Raw genomic sequence first — 23,032 nt, 5'->3', positions numbered from 1 at the left:
GGGTCGTCTTATACGCCCAGTCGTCTTATACGCCGACATATACGGTAGTTCTTTGATGGCCTGATAAGCATTGGCGGCAGTGGTGAGCGGCAGGGAGCATGGACTACATTTCCCATAACTCCCTGCATAGCCGCGCCGTCTGCAAGCACGCACCTGCGTCCCCTAGTGAAGCGGCATCTGCCTCCTCCCTTGTGTCTCCCTTGGACGTTCCAGAAACCCCTGGCTGTGCTGCTGCTTTGAAGGTGAACATTATAACATGGAAATTGTTACACAGCCTCATGGTCAGCAGCAGTGAGCTGCATCAATAAAGGGGCTGTGTAATACAGTGTGTCCCACCAACCCCCCCTTCCCACTTCACCCCTGAAAATAATCCCACATAATCCATAATATAGCCCCCCCCCCCCAAAAAAAAATAAAAATATGGCCTTAAAAAACATCTGCCACCCATATTACACTCTTGGGGGCTTTAAATTAATCTCTTGTGGGCATAAGAAACTGATTTAAAGGACCACTATCAGGGCAAAAATCTGTTCTGAGCGCTTTATTACAGCTCTGGAGGTCTCCCAGATGGGTCTGAGCCTCTCTTTTTTGTTCATTTTCTGTAAGACCAACACTTTTAAAAGGGCCACTGACAGATACAATTGCTCCAGCGGTCACTTAGTACACAAAGGAGTGTTCCTCTCTGCTGCACTAAGCCACCGCTGGACCTAAACAATAATTCGCTGTAAAATAATAAAATAGATAATTGACATAACTGACAATGCGTTGTGTGACATGTCCAACATTCCAGCTTCTTTCTTCTGCGAATGCCTCAAAGCTGGCATTCTCTCAACATCAGGTGGGAAGAATGCCAGCTTCCAGTCATGCGCAGGAAAAAGAAGAAGCCAGACTGCTGGACTGATGTCATGCATCGCAAGCTCACAATGTAAGTTATTTATTTAATTTTTTTACTGCTAATTACCATTGTTTCAGTCCAGTTGTGGCTTTATACAGCAGGGAGGAGCATTCCTTGCTGTACTAAGTGAACATTGGAGCGATTGATCTGTCAATGGCCCTTTAAACATATTGTACGGCTCTCGCGGAATTATATTTCAAAATATGTGGCGTTTACGGCTCTCTTAGCCAAAAAGGTTCCTGACCCCTGTCATAGAGAATATCTGAAGAATTCATATATAGACATGTAATTGGACGTCTTCCAGAGTTTCCAAAAAGTTTTATCAACTTTTATAAACATTGAACTGTCCCAAGAAAAAAGAAATAAACTGTCCTTGGGTTCTACATAACATTCAGTATTGCAGAAGAGAGAAGTAACAACTCATAACAAATGGTTGAACCTACAATCTAAGGCCCCATTCACATCGCGTTTGTGCTATCCGCCAAACGTATACGTTTTTAAACACAAAAAGTATTGAAACGTATAGCTCGGCGTATACATAGACTTTAATGGTTCAAACTTAGACCAAAATAGCATCTGTATGGTCTATGTTTGTCATGGTTTACATTAGGATACTGTTTTTTGAAAGGACTGAAAAGCGTAGTCTGCTACGCTATTCTGTACTTCGAAAAAAAAAAATGTATACGCGACGTAAAGGTTTTTTTTTAGCATTGATTTAAACGGAGGACGTATGCAAACGTAATGCTATACGTTTGTATCCGTTTACATACAGTAAATCGATCAGTTTTTTTTATTTTATTTTTTTCTATCAGTGTTCACCGACGTAGGAGTATACACTAAACGTACACGCTATAAAAAACACAAACGTAAACAGAAAATGTTACACGTTTGTATAAGTTTTCAATGGTCCATGTTTTTATAAAAAACCAAACGCGATGTGAATGGGGCCTAATTGAATATCAAAGGAAAGATGAAGACAAAAAGTCAAGTAAATCACTATCATATTTCCAAGTGATCGGTGTGTATCATATAAAAGAGATTTTAAGGGTAATGGAAAATTGTGTCATGTATTATTATTAGTAAGGATTTTCAAGGGTTATTCCCAGATGCAGGTTACAGCAAAGATGCCATTGACTGATGTGGGGAGCAGCAGTATACATGAAACGAAAAGCACTATCTAGTCTTACCATTATAACCTCAAAGCTTTACACTCCCGAGAATACAGCGCTTGACTTTTCCAATATAAACTGGTACCACTTAGCGCTCACCAGTATCGCCAGCAAGTTATTGTTTGATCTTCATTGGTTTTGTATTTGATTAATAGAATGTTTCAGAACAATACTTAAAGGGTAACTAAATGTTCAACAAACTTCTGACATGTCATAGTGATATGTCAGAAGTTTTAAATGGTGGGGGTCCAAGCACTGAGACCCCCACCAATCCCTAAAAAGAAGCGGCCCCCAGGCTGCCATAGAAACCATTGGCACCCCGCGATTGCATTGTGGGGTGCCGGTGGGGTGAGAGAGAGGTAGCCCCCTCTAAAACCACTCAGATGCGGCGGTCACTATTGACCGCCGCATCTGAGAGGTTAAACATGATCGGAGACCACTGCTAGAGGTCTTCAATCAATGCACTGAAGCCCGAGGCTGTTAGTAATCCCGTCCGATGCAGGAAAAGTTCTTCTGAAGCGAAGACGTGAAAAGGCGGCGCTTCAGAAGAACTAGCCCAAACGGCCAACGTAGAAAAATTATACGCCGGTTGTTAAGGGGTTAAAGAGAATATTTTATGTTGATAGACCACCATAACTTAGGGCATCTATTAGATGCCCTAAGCAACATTAACCATTAGAAAGTGTGGGTGTAGTAAGAGGGAGCTCGGCATGTAACCACGTAGCAATTGTGAATAAATCCCACTTGGTGGCCGTGTCGTTACAAACGGGGTGTTCTTAATAGTGGGACTTTGGTTTGGTGGGCCCATCAGTGGGTGCACTAGCACAGTTAAATGGGTCTGTCTCCGTGAATAGAGTAAAACAGTATGGGAAAAGAACTTAATGGTTTTCTAAAATAAAAATACCAAATAAATACACAGAAACCCCTTATCAGTACAAATATATTTTACTAAACCCCATTCCCATGGGTTAGAAAAGTGAGAGTTGGATACACATATCATGTGATCATTTAGTTTTCTAAACATTGTAAAAAAAAATAAAAAATAGCTTATACGAACAGTACAAAAAGTTATTATAGATTAAATTGAGACAGTAAAAATGGTCGAGCTATCAAAGGAGGACATTTAGCAAAGACCTCAGTCAGAAAAAAGTTCAAGCGCAAAATCTTACCATGAAGAAAATCATATAGACCCAACTGTACCATAGTTTGCACAAAGTGTCTCTAGCTGTAATGCAGTTTCTTAAAAATAATGTATCACCTATATATTGTTTTACTAATTAAAACCAGATAGTGAAACATATATTTTTCTAATCTATTTTTATTTGTATATTTGTTTTTGTCTGTAAATGATTATAGGCAATCTTGCCTGAGCTGCTGTTAATAGAGATATTCTTTACAGCAGCCACATTGACTTTTTTGGGTCATTGTGTAGGGAGGGGGAGGAGGGGAGCTGTGTCCTTCACCTATTGTCATTGGTGGATCCTGAGTTATCTATATAGAGGAGTTACCGGCTGGTGTAATCCTGCCTGTGATGATAATAAGAGGACTCAAAAGAAGTGATCTGTACAGAACAGGAAGGGTCAGTTTATTGTGAGGCTCAGTGGCCAGTGTGAAAACTGTAAGATTTTAGGATTATTTTTTAACATAAATAATGACATAGAAAACAAAAATAAAAAATAAGTCTAATATAAAAGCTGGATTTAAACAATAGGTCATTGTCTGATGACACATCCCCTTTTACTGTGGTACCTTACTGAGCAATGGACAGATGGGTTAAAAACAGACAACACTTGTGCATGCCACTTTATGTCACTTCCATTTCCCAGAGATGAGTTAGGCCCCATGCACACGACTGTGCCCATAATCACGGCCCGCGATTGTAGGCACGGCCGGCCGGCCGCATTTTCGGGCCATGTTCCCATACAAAGTATGGGAGCACGGCATGTAAAATTCTGAACATTTCTACTTCACGGACACCCATCCGTAGCGATACGGGAAGGTGTCCGCGGCCAATAGAACTGAATGGGTCCGTATTACTGTCTGCAATTACGGAGTGTTTTTACGGTCATGTGCATGGGTCCTTAGGTGGGAAAGCTAAATTGGATCTGGGAGCATGACGTTTAGTGGTTAAAGGTGAGCAAGCTACAGCAATACTGTATGAAAATTCCTGAATTGTTTTAAGATTTAAAACCTAAATGAAGTAGGTAATTTTACTCGAGTACGCTATAAGCAGGGTTACCACGAACATTATGCATTTCTATATGTCTATCATGTGATTGAGAGGACCCAAAAAGTATGTTAAAACTTTTTGGGTCTTGGGTTTGTTAAAATTGAAAAAAACTAAACTGAAGTTATGACCGAGTGACATGCCTCTTACCCTAGTATAAGCTGCCAGTGATATGATAGTAGTTAGAACAACCACCAGTTATGGTGCCACTGTATGGGGAGCAATGATTTAGTGTTTTAGTCTAATGGGAATGTAGCAAGTATTTGATTTTATACCAAATTGCATTAGCGTTTTTCCTACTTGATAGACTACAGGTTTATGATTTTCAGTGGTGTATGGAATCTCTATTGGTTAAAAACAAAAATACCTTAGGAGAAGTAAGAATGTTATGATTAGTTAATCATGGTTTATCAAACTGTGGAAATAGTATACTTTTAGAGGAATGCTGATGCAGCAAATGTATATATGTTTATACAGTTTTATGCACATTCTATGATCATAATGCAAATAGGAGAGTTTGACAACAAAAGGTAAGTTTTGAGCCCTTCCCTAATCTTTCTCCTTGAAGGTTTTGTATTACCTATTGTAAATATAGTGCATCTTTGTCCTTTATAGGTCTTGATTTATCTTTTCCCCTTTTGGATAATACTTTATAAAAATATTTTTAACAATATCTATTGTGTTCCCAGTGGGAGTTGAACTATATTTCTTGCCATTGTAAATGAATGCTCTTTCTACGCTGAATACAGCCTGATTGAACTTTTCTTGGTGGAAGGGTACTTCTGTATTAAGGCTCTCAACCAGGCACCAGAGAAATAGACGCCAACGTTTTGAATAATAATCCTTCACTAACCCTCCATATTGTTTGTTAGCATAGTCCAAAATGTTGCCAGTAGGACCCCAGAGAGTGATCAGGTTACGAGCATTCATGTCATAAAGGGAAACTTCCAGTGCAGTCACTGCCATTTTACTGGCGTCTGTCAACCATCGGCCAAGCAAGAACTGGGGTTGACTGGAAAGAAGATTATCAAGTTCAGGGAGAAGATCATAAACTAATACACCACCTGTAGTCATAAGTTGTTCTAGATCTTCACTCTCATAAGTTGTCTTGATGTCTATATAATACTGAGTGACCAACTGCTGCACAGCTTCTCTAGTAACATCTACCAGATCGTATAGAAATGTGCTACTTTTCGAAAGGGAAGAGGATGCATAATACATAAACTTCCAAGCTTCAAAAAGATAGCTTTGATTGTAGCAAACTTCTATATTCATCTTGAGAGATGGTCGTCTTACTAGCGGGCTGTGATTATGGTCCTTCCAATTTTGGGTACAGTTGTAGACACTTTTAAGAAGAAGCTGCCATGCAGTAAGAGCATTAAGGTCCTTCTGCCCGTAACGTCTGGTGGAATAACTTGAGATCCAATCAGTAAGGTTAAGGGGCTTGGATCTCCAACCAATCTCATTCATCAGTTCATATATCATGTCATTCTGTTCGATGCCTTCTGGGGTTAGTCCTGTTCCCACCATGGTGGAGTTTTTGAAGGACATAGCATAAAAGGGCCCAGTGTTGACAGTGTCAACCTTTCCATATAAACCATGGTTGCCACCAAAGTTATGCAGCATACACCAGATAAATGGTTGCCCAAAAAAAGATTCTGTAGACTGGTAAACAGGCGAAGTCTCTGCAAATAAGTCCAGGACAATTATTTTACCAATGGGTGCCCCATGAAGTAGTGCACGAATCTGTGCTGGTTTCCAGAAGGATGGATCATTAACAAACAACCAACCCTGCATTAACCAGATGGCACCAGGATCCACTGTAGATAGATAGATAAGAACAACATGTTAGTCAATGTAAGTCCTTAATAGCTAAATGAAGTGTAACATTTCTTTAAACCCCCCTCCCAATTCTTTTATGTTTCAATCATTTTTATTGAAGATTTTCAAGAAAGGATAAACTACATCAAACAATGCAATTAGAATCTGGGGGTGAAACCCCATAGATTGAATCATGACAAATAAATATATTCTGAATATTGCAACAATTCAAAAAAGGAAAAAGCAATAAAAGGGAGGGAGAGAAAGAGTGAAAAGAGGGGGGAAAGGTAGGAGAATGAGAGTCAAATGTCTTCTAGGCAAAATGAACCTAAGAGATCGTCCCAAGTTATCGGAGCCATGGCTACCAAACTTGAAGGAAGAGCTCTTCCTTATATGAGACCATACAGTGTAAAAGGTCATTGACCATAATCCAATTCAGTTTAGTCTCAACCAGATGAAGAGGAATTACAGTACTTTTCCAGGATGTAGCTATTTCAATTTTGGCTGCCAGAAAAAGAAAGGACACAAATTTATGAGAGGCCTTAGATAATCGAGGGACGGTCTCATTAAGTAATGCCTGTGACGGGGAAAGTTTCAAGTTAATCTGAGTTATGGAATATAACATATTAAAGATTAGTCTCCAAAACCGGCGCACCTTCGGGCAACCACACCATACATGCAGAGGGTCTCCCACACATCCACAGTGTGTAAAGCAAGGAGGTGAGGAAGAAGGGAACATCTCGGCCAATCTAGAGGGAACTAAGTACCATCGTAAAAATACTTTATAATTGGCTTCGACCAGTGAAGCATTAATGGAGATTTTTGCAGTGTGTTCTGCCATATCTTGCCATTCCCTTACAGTAAAGGATGCGTGTAAGTCCCTCTCCCACATAGACATATATGACAGTTTGTCCAAAGGAGAAACCAAAAATGAGTAAATATTCGACAAGAGAGGATGACCACTAGCATTATTTAGGCATAGATTCTCAAATAGTACTTTGCAGGACCGATGTAGGTTTAAATGAGGACATAAAATGATGTATGTGGTGAAAGTGAAAAATCCCAGAGTCCGGCATGTGATGTAAAATGGCAGCGTTTTACGCCTAGTCTAGCAAAGAAATGTCCAATACGGTATAGATTTTTATCCAACCACCATTGGAACGCTGACATCTGCAATCCAGGAGCAAAAGTAGGATTAGCAAATAATCTGGCTGCAGGTGTGTGTGTGTAGAACAGAGCCAGAATCTAAGATTCAACCTGTCCCACAGCGCCAAGGAAGAAGAGAGGAGTGGGCATAACACAGGTGGTCTTTGTTTGGGTTTCAACCATAGCAACTGGTCAACAGGAATATCAGGAGTAGCTGCCTGTTCAATAGAAATCTAACATGCTTGGTTACTTACACTGTGGAGTGAGACTAAGGGTGTCAGGCGGGCAGCATAGTAGTATTTAGTGAGGTTCGGTAAACCCAGGCCAACCGAGACTTTAGGAGCATAAAGAGTACTTTGTGGGACTCTACAACGTTTAGGACCCCAAATGAAGGACAATATTAGCTTCTGAAGGTCTTGTAAATAGGGGGTAGGGACGTCTATTGGTAAAGTGCAAAAGAAGTATACGATTCTGGGAAGAACCGTCATTTTAATAGCTGCTATCTCCCAATTCTTTTAACAATCTCTTATGTTTCTTATGTCCTTAGAGCTACTCAAACATTTATGGCGGGCTACCATGTATGTAGCTATTGTTACCTCCATTTATGTATGGCAATTGAGTAGAAGTTAATGAATGACACAGGATAACTAATATGGAGCAGATATAATGATCAACTGGTTAATATTATGGTCAAATGCCTCTCGAGTCCTGGGCTTGTTTATGCAGTCTAGACTGTTTGTTTTTTGGGATCACGTAATTGATCCAGTTTTTGCTACCACTCCATAAACATATGTATTGTAAGAGATTAGAAAAATAATGTGTTTTTTCTTTCTCCAGAAACAGTCAATGGCTCACACAATGACTATATTGTGCCTAACTGGAGAAATATTAGATTGCAAGCTCCCCTAGTGTAGGAGTAAATGTTCTTCCTTAACACTGTACAAGATTACAATAAACGTAATAATTTCCTCATTAGTGGGGCATACTCATACCATTAATCATGGATTTAAAGATGGCACTACTGACTGCAGACAAATAGGCCGGATCAGAAGAGGTTGGTGTCATCTCGTTGAATGTGTCTGCATTGTAAATATGGTCAGTTCCAAATTCCCGAATCATCTCAGTCATAAAGAGCCCTCCAATTTTCTGAAAAAGGGGATCCTCTGGGTCCAGTAGATAACTGCATGAATATGTACAATTGAAGTTGCTCCATCCACCAAGTCTGGTCACATTAATTTTTGGAAATACTCTGTAGAAAATGGCAAAAATAAAGGAAATACAGTTTTTTGACTATTCTTTTATTATATTGTTTTGAACGTCAGAACAGTGAAAATGCAGGAAGAAAAAAGGGAAATAGACCTAACCTTAGTGTAAGATTTCTTCTTCCACCCTCTTACTGAGTTCGTTTTTAAGGTTAAGTGGATTTTACACAGGACGATTATCCCCATCCATTATTATCATGTCGGCAGCGTGTCTCCCTGTTTACACAGGGAGCTGTGCTGCCGACAACAATAATATTTTACTTTTTTAAAACGATACGACCAGCAGATGATTGAGCGTTTGCTCGTTCATCTGCTGATCACTGCCCTGTTTACACTGGACAATTATCGGCAACGAGCGTTCTTGTCCGCCTGATAATCGTATGGTTAGGTCTATTTCCCCTTTTGCTTCCTGCATTTTCACTCCTCTCCAGTATGTCCCTTCAAGTCTCTCCTCCATTTATCTAATCATGAGTCATGCTTGGGTCTTTTATACCCCTTTGTCTGTCCCTCTTGGAGGCAAATAGTCTGACCTTCCTGATCAAAGGATCAAAGACCCCCCCCCCCCCTCATGTAACATGCAAATATAGAATACTGGTGCCACTAAGACTTATTGTCCACACTACTGGTTAGCATCTGTAGGAGATACCTGTGAAACTCTGGCTCCTTTGTTGTGAGAGTCATGATAAACAATAGGTATCTTGCATACTGATGAGACGCATTAAGATCAAATAACAGTGTCGCATAGATATATTATGCCTAGACTAGTCCAAAAACAGGCGTACCTTCTCAGTGATTAGAAGGTGTCATAGCCATGAATAGTAGTTAATGCTGACGGAATAAGGGTGGTAAAAAGGGTGTAATGATGGGGTAGTGGAATGCAGGTAGGGGCTAGGATGCAGCCAACCATGGGTTACCACTGTAGAGGCCTACATTTCACAATAGATATGGTCAGTGAGATATATTCTGTGGGTATTGGACAGACAGAAACATCTAGTGGGCTGCCCAGAGAGGCACATTCTGAAATAGTCCATTGCTTTTTTCATGATAGCAGTGAGGAGCTTCATGTTATGCATGTCCTTAACCAGGTCTCAAGGAAAGGAGAGTGGTGCCATTTTGGATGGTTGGCTTAAAGAGGCTCTGTCACCAGATTTTGCAACCCCTATCTGCTATTAAACCAGAATAAGAAACAAGTCACGACCAGGTGTTTGAAAAAATACAAATAATCTTTATTAAAGTCAATTAGACACATGGAGACAACATATAACACTTAGACATAATAAAATGCCATGGACCCTCGAACACAAACGGAATCCGAACGTAAAAGCAGAGTAGCCCCCCAGAAGTAAAAATGGTCTGACACAACCTATATATGGCTAAAGTGCATAAGTACATATTGATAAGCAGGTACTAGGCATGGTACTCTTTGCACAGATGAACACACAAATAAGTATAGAGAATATATATAAGGTACAATCTAAGTAAAAACGACATGTAAAGTAGTATACCTACACCTGCGTATAAGAGGATAAATAGGAGATCAAGACCAGGAGGGGGACCTCTGCTTAACCCAACGCGCGTTTCGCTGGTGCTTCGTCAGGGGTTTTTACGTTCGGATTCCGTTTGTGTTCGAGGGTCCATGGCATTTTATTATGTCTAAGTGTTATATGTTGTCTCCATGTGTCTAATTGACTTTAATAAAGATTATTTGTATTTTTTCAAACACCTGGTCGTGACTTGTTTCTTATTCTGGTTTAGTTTTAATTAGTCACTAGGACCACTAGTATCATTCGGGGCATTAGTCGGTTTGCCCTATCTGCTATTGCAGCAGATAGGCGCTGCAATGTAGATTACTGTAACGTTTTTATTTTTGGCCAAGTTATGACCATTTTTGTGTTTATGCAAATGAGGCTTGCAAAAGTCCAAGTGGGCGTGTTTAAAGTAAAAGTCCAACTGGGCGTGTATTATGTGCGTATATCGGGGCGTTTTTACTACGTCACTCACAGGTCCTGCATCATGTCGGACGAGCGAGGACACATCGGCACCAGAGGCTACAGTTGATTCTGCAGCAGCATCAGCGTTTGCAGGTAAGTAGCTACATCGACTTACCTGCAAACGCCGATGCTGCTGTAGCCTCTGGTGCCGATGTGTCCTCGCTCGTCCGACACGATGCAGGACCTGTGAGTGACGTCACAGCGTGATCTCTCGAGAACACGCTCTGTGTCTGCACTGCCAGAAGCTGGACGTTCTGAAGAGAAGTGGATGATACTTCTCGTCAGAACGCCCAGCTAGTAAAAGTAGTAAAAACGCCCCGATGTACGCACCTAATACACGCCCAGTTGGACTTTTACTTTAAACACGCCCACTTGGACTTTTGCAAGCCTCATTTGCATAAATACAAAAATGGTCATAACTTGGCCAAAAATGCTTGTTTTTTAAAAATAAAAACGTTACTGTAATCTACATTGCAGCGCCTATCTGCTGCAATAGCAGATAGGGGTTGCAAAATCTGGTGACAGAGCCTCTTTAAGAGTCTTCTTTTATTGGATAACCCTCTTCTGTATTGGTCTTCCGCAAAATCTCTCAACTACCTCAGTAGTGAAATCTCTCTATTCTTAATAACTCTATAGAGCAAAATTTGACACACTCATACCCGCTACTGTGTTCATTAATTATTAGATCATAATTTTCAAACGAAGTGCCTGTTCACATCACCGTTGCCCTTCCGTTGAGGGGTTCTGTCAGAGGTTTCCGTCGAGTTAACCCCTCAACGGAAAGACAAACAGAAACCTTAGGTTCCGTTTGCATCACCATTGATATCTATGGTGACGGAAACATTGCTCATGCCTTTCCGTTGAGAGGTTTTCCCAATGGAAACCTCAGACGGAATCCCTCAACGGAAAGCCAACGCTGATGTGAACAGGTCCTATGATACTCTTTATTTTATTTTTGTTCTATGCTTTATTGTTGAGCAGTAAAAAACAAAAACAAACAGAACTGAATTACCTTAGTAGTCCTTGTGGTATATGTCCAGCAAATGCAGGCAGCACTGTGATCATTCCAAGAGACCTCATCCTCCCTACAATCTTGTTCTGAGATTAAACATGAAATGAATACATTTATTGTCAGAGTCTTTGTAGGCCTCCAGAGGGTGGGTTACATAATGGTGGGGCTCTTCTTCCAGCTGCTTCAGAATGGCGTGGGTGGGCAGACGCTGGTGTCACCAGCTGTGCCCACTCTTTTCATTTACTTAGACTGTGCTGATATCCAATTCCAGGTGTCAGCACAGTCTTAGACTTTTACCTCCTTCATATTGCCACTGGAGGGAAGAGGTAGTCTGAAAGATATGGCAACATGATCCTAAGAATGTCAGGGTTGAATATAGATATCCATGACATCTGGGCCAACCTGGGCCGTATAAACGAGCTCCGATCTCAACGAGACAGCTCGTTGATCAGCGCTCGTTTGCTCCTTTCATGAGCTTTGATCAGTAATGTATGAGCACGAGCGCTCGTTACTACGATCGCTCGTCCCATACGTTATTATCGTGTCGGCAGCACATCTCCCCGTTTACACAGGGAGATGCGCTGACGACAACGATAATATTTTCAGTATTTAAAACGTTACGATCAGCAGATGATTGAGCGTTTGCTCGCTCATCGGCTGATCGTTGCCCTTATTACACAGGGCAATTATTGGGACAGGCGTTCTGTGAACGCTCGTTTGCCCGATAATTGGCCCGTGTAAAAGGGCCTTAATATTACACACTGGAAAATTATATGATGATTTACTTCATCTACCCTCTTCTCTTCCATCTCAGAACAGCTTCCTAGAGCTGGAATCACGGGGACACATGGTAGCCCTATTCAACTAGTACATGGCAATTCTAACAGAACTAAAAAATAATTAGCAATTATTTTGGATTGTATTACCTACGACTGACACTGGAAAGTGCAGCAAAAGGTCCCAGAGATCATCATGTTGTGGTCACATTGTATCACAACCTAACAGTTCCTACCAAATCCTCTATAGTATTAATATTGCCAGTATAAATGTTTTTGCCATATCACCACATACAATAGCACATGGCTAATCTGTGGACGTTACCTGCAGGGAGAGCTGCTTCTGCATCCAGTTGGAGGATAATGGACCACCCCAAGTGTGAATATTCCCCATCCGACCCCAGGCCAGAAAAGCTGGACCAGTGAAAAAGTCATCAATCTCCGACTGGCTTAATCCCAAAGTCAAGAATACCTAAAATTAAGTAAAAAATAAATTAAAATATAAAAGAATTCTATGGTCCAAACAATTTCTGTAGATTTCACTGAACACTAAGGGTATGTGCACACACACTAATTACGTCCGAAATTGACGGACGTATTTCGGCCGCAAGTACCGGACCGAACTCAGTGCAGGGAGCCGGGCTCCTAGCATCATAGTTATGTACGATGCTAGGAGTCCCTGCCTCTCCATGGAACTACTGGCCCGTACTGAAAACATGATTACAGTACGGGACAGTTGTCCTGCAGCGAGGCAGGGACTCCTAGCATCGTACATAACCATGATGCTAGGAGCCCGGCTCCCTGCACTGTGGTCGGTCCGGGACTTGCGGCCGAAATACGTCCGTCAATTACGGACGTAATTAGTGTGTGTGCACATACCCTAAATGTTTTACAAATTTGCTATTGACAGCATTTAAAAATGTGATCCCTGATATATGGTAAGCTGGAGTTTTCACTATTCATCCATATAGTTTATTATATGATGTGCTACCTGAATAAATAGTTATATCAGTCTATTTCTCTATCTTTGTATTACCCTTTACATACTCAGTATTCGATATAAATCTATAAGAACAATTTCATGTCATACCATACGCCTGACTAAACACCTGGAGACCATCTGCGCTGCAATGTCCTATGGTTTTCCATGAAATTGGGAACAGTCTCATAGCAGCACTAAAGTAGTAAAGCATTTGTTCTGAACTAAATTAGAAAGCAATCTGGATGTGTAACAGATGTAATTCTTCTTCTTCATCATGAATAATGACCATCAGTCATTGCAGTCAGGAATCACTAGTATTGGCCATTTACATACAGCCTAAGGGCTCATTCACACTTCCGTATTTCTGATCCATTTTATTCACATTTCCTTTTTTTTTTACACGCACGTTTTTGCATGCACGTTGGTGTTTTTTTAAAACGCATTATGTTCCAATGAGTCCGTATTGGTACTGTCTTCAGAGCATAGAAGTCAATGGTTTGATTTTAAAAACAAATGTTAATTTTTGCATAGTTTGCATGTCCGTATAATTATCCTTTTGAAAAATGGACAATTCATAATAAAATACGGAACAAATTGTAAATAAAAAATCTGAATAGCGCATTCCCAGTATTTTCATACGCAAGTGTGAAGAAGCCCTAATTCTGATAGAATCTTATATTGCCACCTAGTGGTAGGAAGAAGAACTGTTTGTAAGAAATCCATCAGATGATTACTGGAAAGGGATATCATTAAAATCGGTCAAATGTTATTGTGGTAGCTTGGTTTATTTTATCCCAAATTTTAGACTATTGTAGGCCATATGGTATTATAACATACATAACATATTTGTTTAAAGCAGTCGCTAATAACATTTTAAACAGGTAGCTTTACACTTTGCCATAAAGCCTCCTGGCCTGTGAATGCGAGAGGCATGTTGATTCCATTAAGTGCCATCCAGTCTATCTCTTTCTCCCATCTAGCCCAGTCCCACCACACAAATGAGTAACTGGAAGTGCAGACATTTTGATAGTAGCGGAATCTATAAAAAGTGGAGAAAAGTCCGTCAGACAAGAGACAAATAGGAGTATCCATGATTTACACACAGGGGAAGAAGCCATTACGGTGTCTGAACAGGTATATTAATATCTGACAATCTGGTTATTTGTCTCATATAAGCCACCTAATAATAATAATAATAATAATAATAATAATAGTCATTGTAATTTAAAATATAAATTTATCTTGAATTTATTAGAATAGATTGGGGAAGAATTTAAATAACGTTGCCATGATATTAAGACATAATCTTAGACACTTCTAAAAAATCCTCATTATTGTCCTGCAAATCTGTCCACAGGAAACATTGAACTGTTTTTCAATACTGATCGGGCAAATGGGAGGAATCCGGCCATAAAGTGGAGAGAAAGTGGTGGAGAGTCGGCCATTAATGTTTCCGCCATTCTCCATTACAGTTTATGGGGTGTTATGGAAACATCTGTACACTCGCCCTATTGCTCTTCTGATTGGTGGGGGTCTATCATTGGAATACCCCTTTAAGAAGAGTAGTAGTACAGGTCCTTCTCAATGAATTAGAATATCATCAAAAAGGTAATTTATTTCAGTAATTAAATTCAAAAAGTTAAATTCATAGATTATATAGATTCATTACACAGAGTGATCTATTTCCAGAATTTTTTTCTTTTAATGTTGATGATTACAGCCAACAGTTAATGAAAACCGAAAATTTTGTCTCTCAGAAAATGAGAATATTGGGTAAAAGTTGAAGATTGTAGACTCATGGGGTCACACTGTAATCAGCCAATCAACACAAAACACCTGCAAAGGTTTCCTGAGCCTTTAAATGGTCCAACAGTCTGGTTCAGTGGCTACACAATCATTGGGAAGACTGCGGACTTGACAGTTGTCCAGAAGACAGACATTGACACCCTACACAAGGATGGTAAGCCACAAAATGACATTGCTGAAGAAGCTGGCTGTTCAGAGTGCTGTATCCAAGCATATTAATGGAAAGTTGGGAGGAAGGAAAAAGTGTGAAAGAAAAAGGTGCACAAGCAACAGGGATAACCGCAGCCTTGAAAGGATTGTCAAGAAAAGGCCATTCAAGAATCTGGGGGAGATTCACAGGGAGTGAACTGCGGCTGGAGTCAGTCCTTCAAGAGCCACCAGACACAGATGTATCCATGACATGGGCTACAACTGTCGTATTTCTTGTGTCAAGCCATTCATGACCCAGAGACAACGTCAGAAGCGTCTTACCTGGGCTAAGGAGAAAAAAGGACTGGTCTGCTGCTCAGTGTCCAAAGTCCTGTTTTCAGATGAAAGTAAATTTTGCATTTCATTTGGAAATCAAGGTCCCAGAGTCTGGAGGAAGAGTGGAGAGGCATCAATCCAAGTGGCTTGTGGTCCAGTGTGAAGTTTCCACAGTCAGTGATGATTTGGGGGCCATGTCATCTGCTGGTGTTGGTCCACTGTGTTATATCAAGTACAGAGTCAGCGCAGCGTCTACAAGGACATTTTCGAGCACTTCATGTTTCCCTCTACTGACAAGCTTTATAGAGATGTGGATTTCATTTTCCAGCATGACTTGGCACCTGCCCACACTGCCAAAAGTACCAATACCTGGTTTAATAACCACAGTATCACTGCGCTTGATTGGCGCGCAAACTCGCCTGACCTAAACCCCATAGAGAATCTATGGGGTATTGTCAAGAGGAAGATGAGACACCAGACCCAACAATGCAGACGAGCTGAAGGCCGCTATCAAAGCAACCTGGGCTTCCATAACACCTCAGCAGTGCCACAGGCTGATCGCCTCCATGCCACGCCGCATTGATAACATCTCAGCTCCATGCCACGCCGCATTGATAACATCTCAGCAGGGCCATAGGCTGATCGCCTCCATGCCACGCCACATTGATAAAACCTCAGCAGTGCCACCGGCTGATCGCCCCCATGCCACACCGCATTGATGCAGTAATTCATGCAAAAGGAGCCCCGCCCAAGTATTGAGGGCATATACTGGATATACTTTTCATTAGGCCACCATTTCAGTATTAGAAATCATTTTTTAAATTGGGCTTATTTAATATTCAAATTTTCTGAGACACTGAATTTTGGGTTTTCATTAACTGTTACCATAATCATCAACATTAAAAGAAAAAAACTGCTGGAAATAGATCACTGTGTGTAATGAATCTATATAATGAGTTTCACTTTTGAATTAAATTACTGAAAGAAATTAACTTTTTGATGATATTCTAATTCATTGAGAAGGACCTGTAAATATGATAACTGGAGCCTTCTAGATTCTGGCTCATTAACCCCATTAATCTGGCCTTTCATCTGGTCTTGCTTAGGAATGCAGCCAGTCGATTTGATATTTGGTTCCTGCACTGTTTGTAGCTGATGAAAATATAATTCTCAAGATGTTTTCCACAATTTTTTTTATTTAAAAGTGAAATACGCCTCTATAGCTAACAAACTTAGGCTTGCATGTGTAACGACTATTTACTGCAAATTTATCGCTGCCATTTAGAGCGGCAATATCTGTCTCCAGATGTCAGTAAAATCCTTTAAAGATCCCAGGCTATAATGACCAGCAGGAGGCCAGGAAGTTACAGCCAACCCTTCCAGATGTCCCATTACTGGAACTTATTCATCAAATTAATGAGAATTCCATATGTTCAGAGGGTTCCGAAATTATTTTCTATAGGCAATATTTTTGTTAATGAAAGTACATTCATTTATTATGTATGGTCTGAAGGCATATAAGCTCTGAAGCAACGGAGGGCTGACCATTCAAGCATTAGGGCATCTAAGGGCCCACAGCCAATAAGTCAGACCATTATAACAATGATGGATTAACAGGGGCCCATGACCACTCACAGTCATCCCTGCTCTGGTATCTATGGGCACAGGACCACTCTCGATAAATTCAACACTGGCAGCCTCAATTCTAGGCGGATGGATGTTCCATATAAAGATTTCTAATTATAGACTTTTTAAATCCCAATATTAAAGAACATTCCCCTCTAAAATAAAAAGCTGTATGTTTCTGAGTTGCCCTATTCTGTCTTAGTTATTGCGGTTTCTAAAAATAGCCCCAAAAAAAACTGGTTGATAAAGGCGCCACCACAACATCAACCACTAGACTTGACAAAACTGGATATTTCTACAACTTGGGTACACATCTGCGGTAGTTTTTCAATTTTTCTGTTCCATCAAACAAAAGTTCCGGATCCGTTGCACGACGGACACCAACGGTGCCTGACAGAACCCATTCTCTTTAATGGATTTCATCATGATATTTGTTCTTTTCCCGGAAAAAATAGCAACTATTTTTTTCCAGCATTTTTGATCGGATCTGCTACGGAGGCTCCTGACGGATTATATTTACAGAGATAAACTGAGGTGCAGATAATAAATCCCCCCTCAGTATTAAATATTATGTGATAAAATTTTCAGGTATTATGGACTAGTTTGATGGCTGATCCTCATCTGAAGATCAAAGGCATCCAAAGAAATTACTGATGCCCCACAGAGCATAAGGTTGCTGAGGAGAACCACTACATATTGGATGCTTTGGCACATATAATAGAACTGTTTGTAGGTCTTTACATACAGGGATGCTATGGGCAAAGTAAACAAAAATGTTGTCGTTTTTTTTATATAGACCATATGTGGGTCTGTTTTGTATTACATGTAACACTAGCTGCCGCACTAAGGGGGACTTTCTTTACCTCCCTTAGATATTGTAAGGGCACATGTGCATTAATTCAGTATACCCATTAGCCCCGTGTTATCCCCTGAGGACGCTGCTTCTGCAGCGAAACATGTCGGGGGGGCTATCGCCATTTTAATAATCACTGACGGTTCAGTCATTGCCTCTACTTGTGTGGGACTGTTCCTATGCACGGCAGTCTGCAGCTGCCGAATCAGTCTCCTTCACTGCGTCCAGCGATGTGCTGGGTGCATGCACATTGACTTCTGTGATACATACTGGCCGTCTCTTGATACAATTTTAACTCTTTATTGTTGTCTGTCTGTTTGATACATTAATAAAAGTTATATTTTAACTGCCATTACTGACACTAATCGACTGGTGGCTGGGAAACTGGGACCTCTGTGCCTTGGCACATTTTTCTTCATTGTTCATTCATCCCTGCCAGCCACTAGGGGTCTTTCTTTTGCTTTTTGAATTCAGTATACGACCCCATGGAGATAAAAGAAGAATGACCACTTTTGAGTTCATGAGGAGCAAATTACTTCACTAGTCGACCTCAAGGTTTGCTGATGTAAATCATAATCCATGTCTATCATATTCATTCAATGCCATGCTTAGAAAGCGGGCTTCAATGGTCTCACTGGAGACTATGATGACACCTAAGGAAATTCTAACATTGTTACAAATGTTATTAATTTCTCATGGGAAACCTGTATTGCTCTCACTATGATGTGCTATATTTCCTTTTAATTTCAATGGGGGAGATGAAGCATGTCATCTCTCCAGCAAAACCAGCATTTAGGACCCTCACATACTCAGCATTGTTCGGAGCCATCTCGTAGACCCCCACCAATCCTACATTTCTAATGAACATGAAAGGAAAGCAAATTATTGGAAACCCCCTATTTTAATGAGTGGCATAGGTTTGATTTCTTATATTTGTAAGGCAAAATAAAAAGTTAAATATGGGGAAGTAACTTTCACATGACTGTCTGCATTATCATATACACAAGGGAGAAGGTCATATGTGCGTGAGGAATGATTGTAAGCAAAAAGAGGAACTAAAAACCTAAATAACATACCCCCATACAAAAAAACAACCTAAACAACATACCCCCATACAAAAAAACAACCTAAATAACATACCCCCATACAAAAAAACAACCTAAATAACATACCACCGTACAAAAAAATAATCATAAAACAGTACCAGTCATAATCTAATAACCAGTTACACCCGTTCCTACTATGGATCTTGGAAATGAAAAGCTTTCATATATTCTTATTTAAACTAATGTTTGCATAGGTGCGACATACAGCGGGTAAGAGAGGAGAAAGGGGCCATTTCTATTAAAGTTAGCAGGGATGTACAGTGAGGATGGAGGAACCCACACCAAAATCATATCCTGCCCGCTTATTTCTTGATAGGAGTCATCGGTCATTACCACCCCACATACCTCCACAGACCTGGTACCAGACATGCACCTTAAAAGACAATGGGGTGCAGCTCTTCTCTCATTCATATTAATCAGCAATTTGTTTTCGCTAAAAAGCTATTTCAGAAGTGTCCCTGCCACAGAGCAATTTCGTTTTAGTCTTGCTAAAATTTGCCAAAGGCATTTAAAGTGGTTATCAGCAAGTCCCTGTCTTACGAAGATGAGGTGAGATGTCTCCAGCTATAACATTCATGATATATTTCAATATATACTATTGTATTTTGTAATATATTTTATTAGGAGATTAACCTCTATGTTTAGCTTTGGTTCCCATTCTGTTCACACATAGTTAGCAGAACTTTGGAGTCGAATAGAAGGACTGGCCAGTATTTAGACATTAATAGGAGCTGCATATGATCCTCCTATTCATGTATAGGGGGCTCTAAAAAAGTATAAGTGCCCCTAGTGGTGACTATAGGCCGCAAAAGAACTGTTACTTATGTGTAAAGGATAATGGGGCATTGAAGCTGTGCCTGACCCCAATATCTTTTGTAATATAAAAGGAATATTATAGCTGGAGGTACCTTTTAAAAAACATCAGTCGGCAGTATGTTGCTAAGGTGCAACTGATAAAATTGGAGAATTAACATTGGCAAAGCTCAGCGACTGACTACACTTTGGTTTTCCGTTTGTGTCTGTCAGGGCTCCGTTCCGACGGAAAGCTCAGACGGAATGTCGGAACAGAGCCCTAGCGCAGATGTGAACGAAGCCTTAGAGGGGTGTGTGCTCCACTGTTTCTGGTATTCCATTCACTTCTATGGGTGTTACGGAAGCAGTATAGCATAGCGAGCTCGGCTGTTTCCGTAATCCCGGACATCTCTACATTCATTCCCCGCCTCAACAGGTGGAACAGGGTCGGGGGACCCCTGTTCTGGAAAAAGGTGCAGTTCCCAGAGATGGGACCTTCATCTGTCAGACATTTATGGCATATCCTATAGATATGCCATAAGGGTATGTTCACACATGCACGTCCGTTACGTCTGAAATTATGGAGCTGTTTTCAGGCGAAAACAGCTCCTGAATTTCAGACGTAATGGCATGTGCAGGCGTTTTTCGCAGCGTCCATAACGGACGTAATTGGAGCTTTTTTTCTATGGAGTCAATGGAAAACGGCTCCAATTACGTCCCAAGAAGTGACATGCACTTCTTTGACGCGGGCGTCTTTTTTATGCACCGTCTTTTGACAGCGGCGCGTAAAAAAAATGACCGTCTGCACAGTACATCGTAAAATCGTAAAACCCATTCAAATGAATGGGCAGATGTTTGCCGACGCTTTCAAGCAGTATTTTCGGCCGTAATTCCAGGCGTAAAACGCCTGAATTACGTCCGTAAATAGTGCGTGTGAACATACCCTAAATGTCTAACATGGAGATACCATGTAGGATCCATCTATAGAATTACATACATGCATCCTGTCTGGATAGAGGAGTATATGAATAAAACATATGACACAGGATATCAGTGCTGGGACCCAGTAAAGCCTTTATTGTTAAGTTAGAGTGCTCTATATGTTTTGATAGTTTAGCTTTTTTCCTAAATTTATAAAACACCTTTAAATTAGAATACTTGCACATTTTTATTTATTTTTGGGATCTGTGAAGCCTTCCATAAGGGCACATGAAAACGGGAGAGCCCTACGGTTGTGCCTGGAGGCCATAGAGCTCCTTAATACGAAGTCACTACGTTTCCGTACATTGGGGGCTGTATGTATGGCGGTATTCTCATTACTTCTAGGGGAGAATACCTGTACATACAGAGTCCCATAGAGCGTGCCACAACTTTTTTCCATACATATCTGGCAGAAACAAAACTCTGTATGCCTAAATATGAAATTGGAGGCATATGGAGGTACAGTAAGGCCCCATAAACTTGTATAGGTGCCTTAATACAGCTCCGTACAACTCAGTATTGTCCCCACTTTATTCCTCAGACATAATTGCCTTTGTATATTTTTACCTGTTAGGTGTTTTCACAGTGATGGTTGAAGGCACTCGAGGTAGAGGTGATGGGACTTGCAGCTGGACACCTGACCATGAAATGTGGCAGCCACAGAAATATTTTAAATAGTTGTAGCATCCTGTGGCAGCTGCTACCCCACTGCTGCCCACAACAGCCACTTTACCCGCACCCACAGAACTCAGCTGATAAGTGTCCAGACCGTCATCTCCAGCCAAGGAGCTGTTTACGGTGACCACAAACTCATCAGCACGGCCGCCAATTAAACGTTGAAGGAGATCTTGAACGGCGGCGGTCTGCACTGCATCCCTGTACTGTGGTTTCAGGTGGGACAATGTCTGGAAGACCTTTCCCGAAACAGTCAAACTGAGAGCGGACAGAAGAATCAAAGCCAGCTCAGCTACCTTCATCCTTGTGTTTGCAATCAAATATTCATTGAAGAATCGGACAAAAGAATTGGTCAATGATGTCCACCTTCAACTTGCAAGAGTTCTTCTTAAATTCTGGAAGCTTCATCCGTTACATCTACAACTTGAAGGATAATGAGAGAAATCTTGAATACTTAAGTTCCAAAGGGTTAATAGCTAAGGTAGAAGAAACTCTGTAGATACAAGTGTGGACCACTGCGGAGACTTTCTACAGACTCCTACAATGTGCATCTGAATTACATGCCAGCTGAGAGAGTCTTTTACATTTCCTGAATGGGGTAACATGAGACCTGGTGTGTCGTTGGCCTCATGCAGTATAATGCCATTGGTGGACTGTCACATACTGCAGGATTGGCTACTTCATAGATGTGATTGGTTCTTGAAGTGTTTTACTAAGCGAGGAGGACTGTTTGAACATTCTGCAGGGACAACCGTGCACAGGACTGTTTCTTGTTAGAGGAAATTGTCCAGAGAGGTGTTTTGCAATCCTTCGTGTCGAAAGCATTCTGTAACCAATCCGGACTGTCTCGCTGTAACTCAAGATGAGAACACCCTGCGGTGTGACGCTGGAGGAAGAGGCTGGGGTTCAGCTTTTCATTCCTCCAGCATTATAGTTACTTTAAATATTTGGAATGTGTCAATCCTACTATAAAAATAATAGAAAATAATAAAGATTCAGCCCACACCGCTGTATACAGAGGATCGGTTGTATCAAAGTCTTATAAGTGCTATTTTTGATGCAGCTTTTGGGTACTAATTTTGACACAGAAACCACGTCGGAATCCGTGCCAAAAAGCACCCCAAATCTACGTCCATTGATTTCAATGAGAGATAGAGGCGTTCCCCCCCCCCCCAGGTGTTTTTAGACTGCTCCCGGCAAAAAAAATGTCATACCCTATCTAGGAGCAGGTTCCGACTCTAACCCTCCATGAAAATCAATAAGAGGAAGAAATAAAACACGCCGTTCGTCGTTTTTGGTGCGTTTTTTAAACCAAAAAAATCCGGACATTTTGCCGACCTATGACAAAAATACACGTCATGGAGTGCTCTGAGCCCACTCCATACACCGCAGCTGTCAGCTGTGTATTACAGCTGACACGCTGCTCTAACGGCCACGATCACGCTGT

General features: G+C 40.9%; 1 protein-coding gene and 1 long non-coding RNA gene across 2 annotated transcripts; one reads left to right on the top strand and one right to left on the bottom strand.

The window, feature by feature from the left end:
• Positions 1 to 840: 840 nt before the first annotated feature.
• Positions 841 to 12,809, top strand: LOC142665735 (uncharacterized). The gene is made up of 2 exons (XR_012851556.1): positions 841 to 925; positions 12,631 to 12,809. It is a non-coding gene; the product is annotated as an uncharacterized LOC142665735 (long non-coding RNA).
• NAGLU (N-acetyl-alpha-glucosaminidase) lies at positions 3,017 to 22,192 on the bottom strand. Its single transcript, XM_075845485.1, has 6 exons — positions 21,478 to 22,192; positions 14,173 to 14,320; positions 12,625 to 12,771; positions 11,524 to 11,609; positions 8,251 to 8,507; positions 3,017 to 6,111 (listed from the first exon to the last, which is right to left on the bottom strand). The coding sequence occupies exons 1-6, from the start codon at positions 21,885 to 21,887 to the stop codon at positions 4,901 to 4,903; spliced, it is 2,259 nt and encodes a 752-aa protein (XP_075701600.1). The 5' UTR covers positions 21,888 to 22,192; the 3' UTR covers positions 3,017 to 4,900.
• Positions 22,193 to 23,032: the final 840 nt, after the last annotated feature.

Source organism: Rhinoderma darwinii, chromosome 13 (genome assembly GCF_050947455.1).
Source record: "Rhinoderma darwinii isolate aRhiDar2 chromosome 13, aRhiDar2.hap1, whole genome shotgun sequence".
Lineage (NCBI taxonomy): Eukaryota > Metazoa > Chordata > Amphibia > Anura > Rhinodermatidae > Rhinoderma > Rhinoderma darwinii.
The sequence above is the reverse complement of the archived record's forward strand: the minus strand, read 5'-3'. Positions and strand labels throughout refer to the sequence as shown.

Bases quoted from the DNA above. Each gene is read 5' to 3' on its own strand.
- NAGLU (XM_075845485.1), bottom strand. From the start codon at position 21,887: ATGAAGGTAGCTGAGCTGGCTTTGATTCTTCTGTCCGCTCTCAGTTTG. The intron at 14,321-21,477 runs GTAAAAATATAC...CACTTTTTATAG, and splicing joins ACTGTGAAAACACCTAACAG to ATTCCGCTACTATCAAAATG. The intron at 11,610-12,624 runs GTAACGTCCACA...GTTTAATCTCAG, and splicing joins AGAAGCAGCTCTCCCTGCAG to AACAAGATTGTAGGGAGGAT.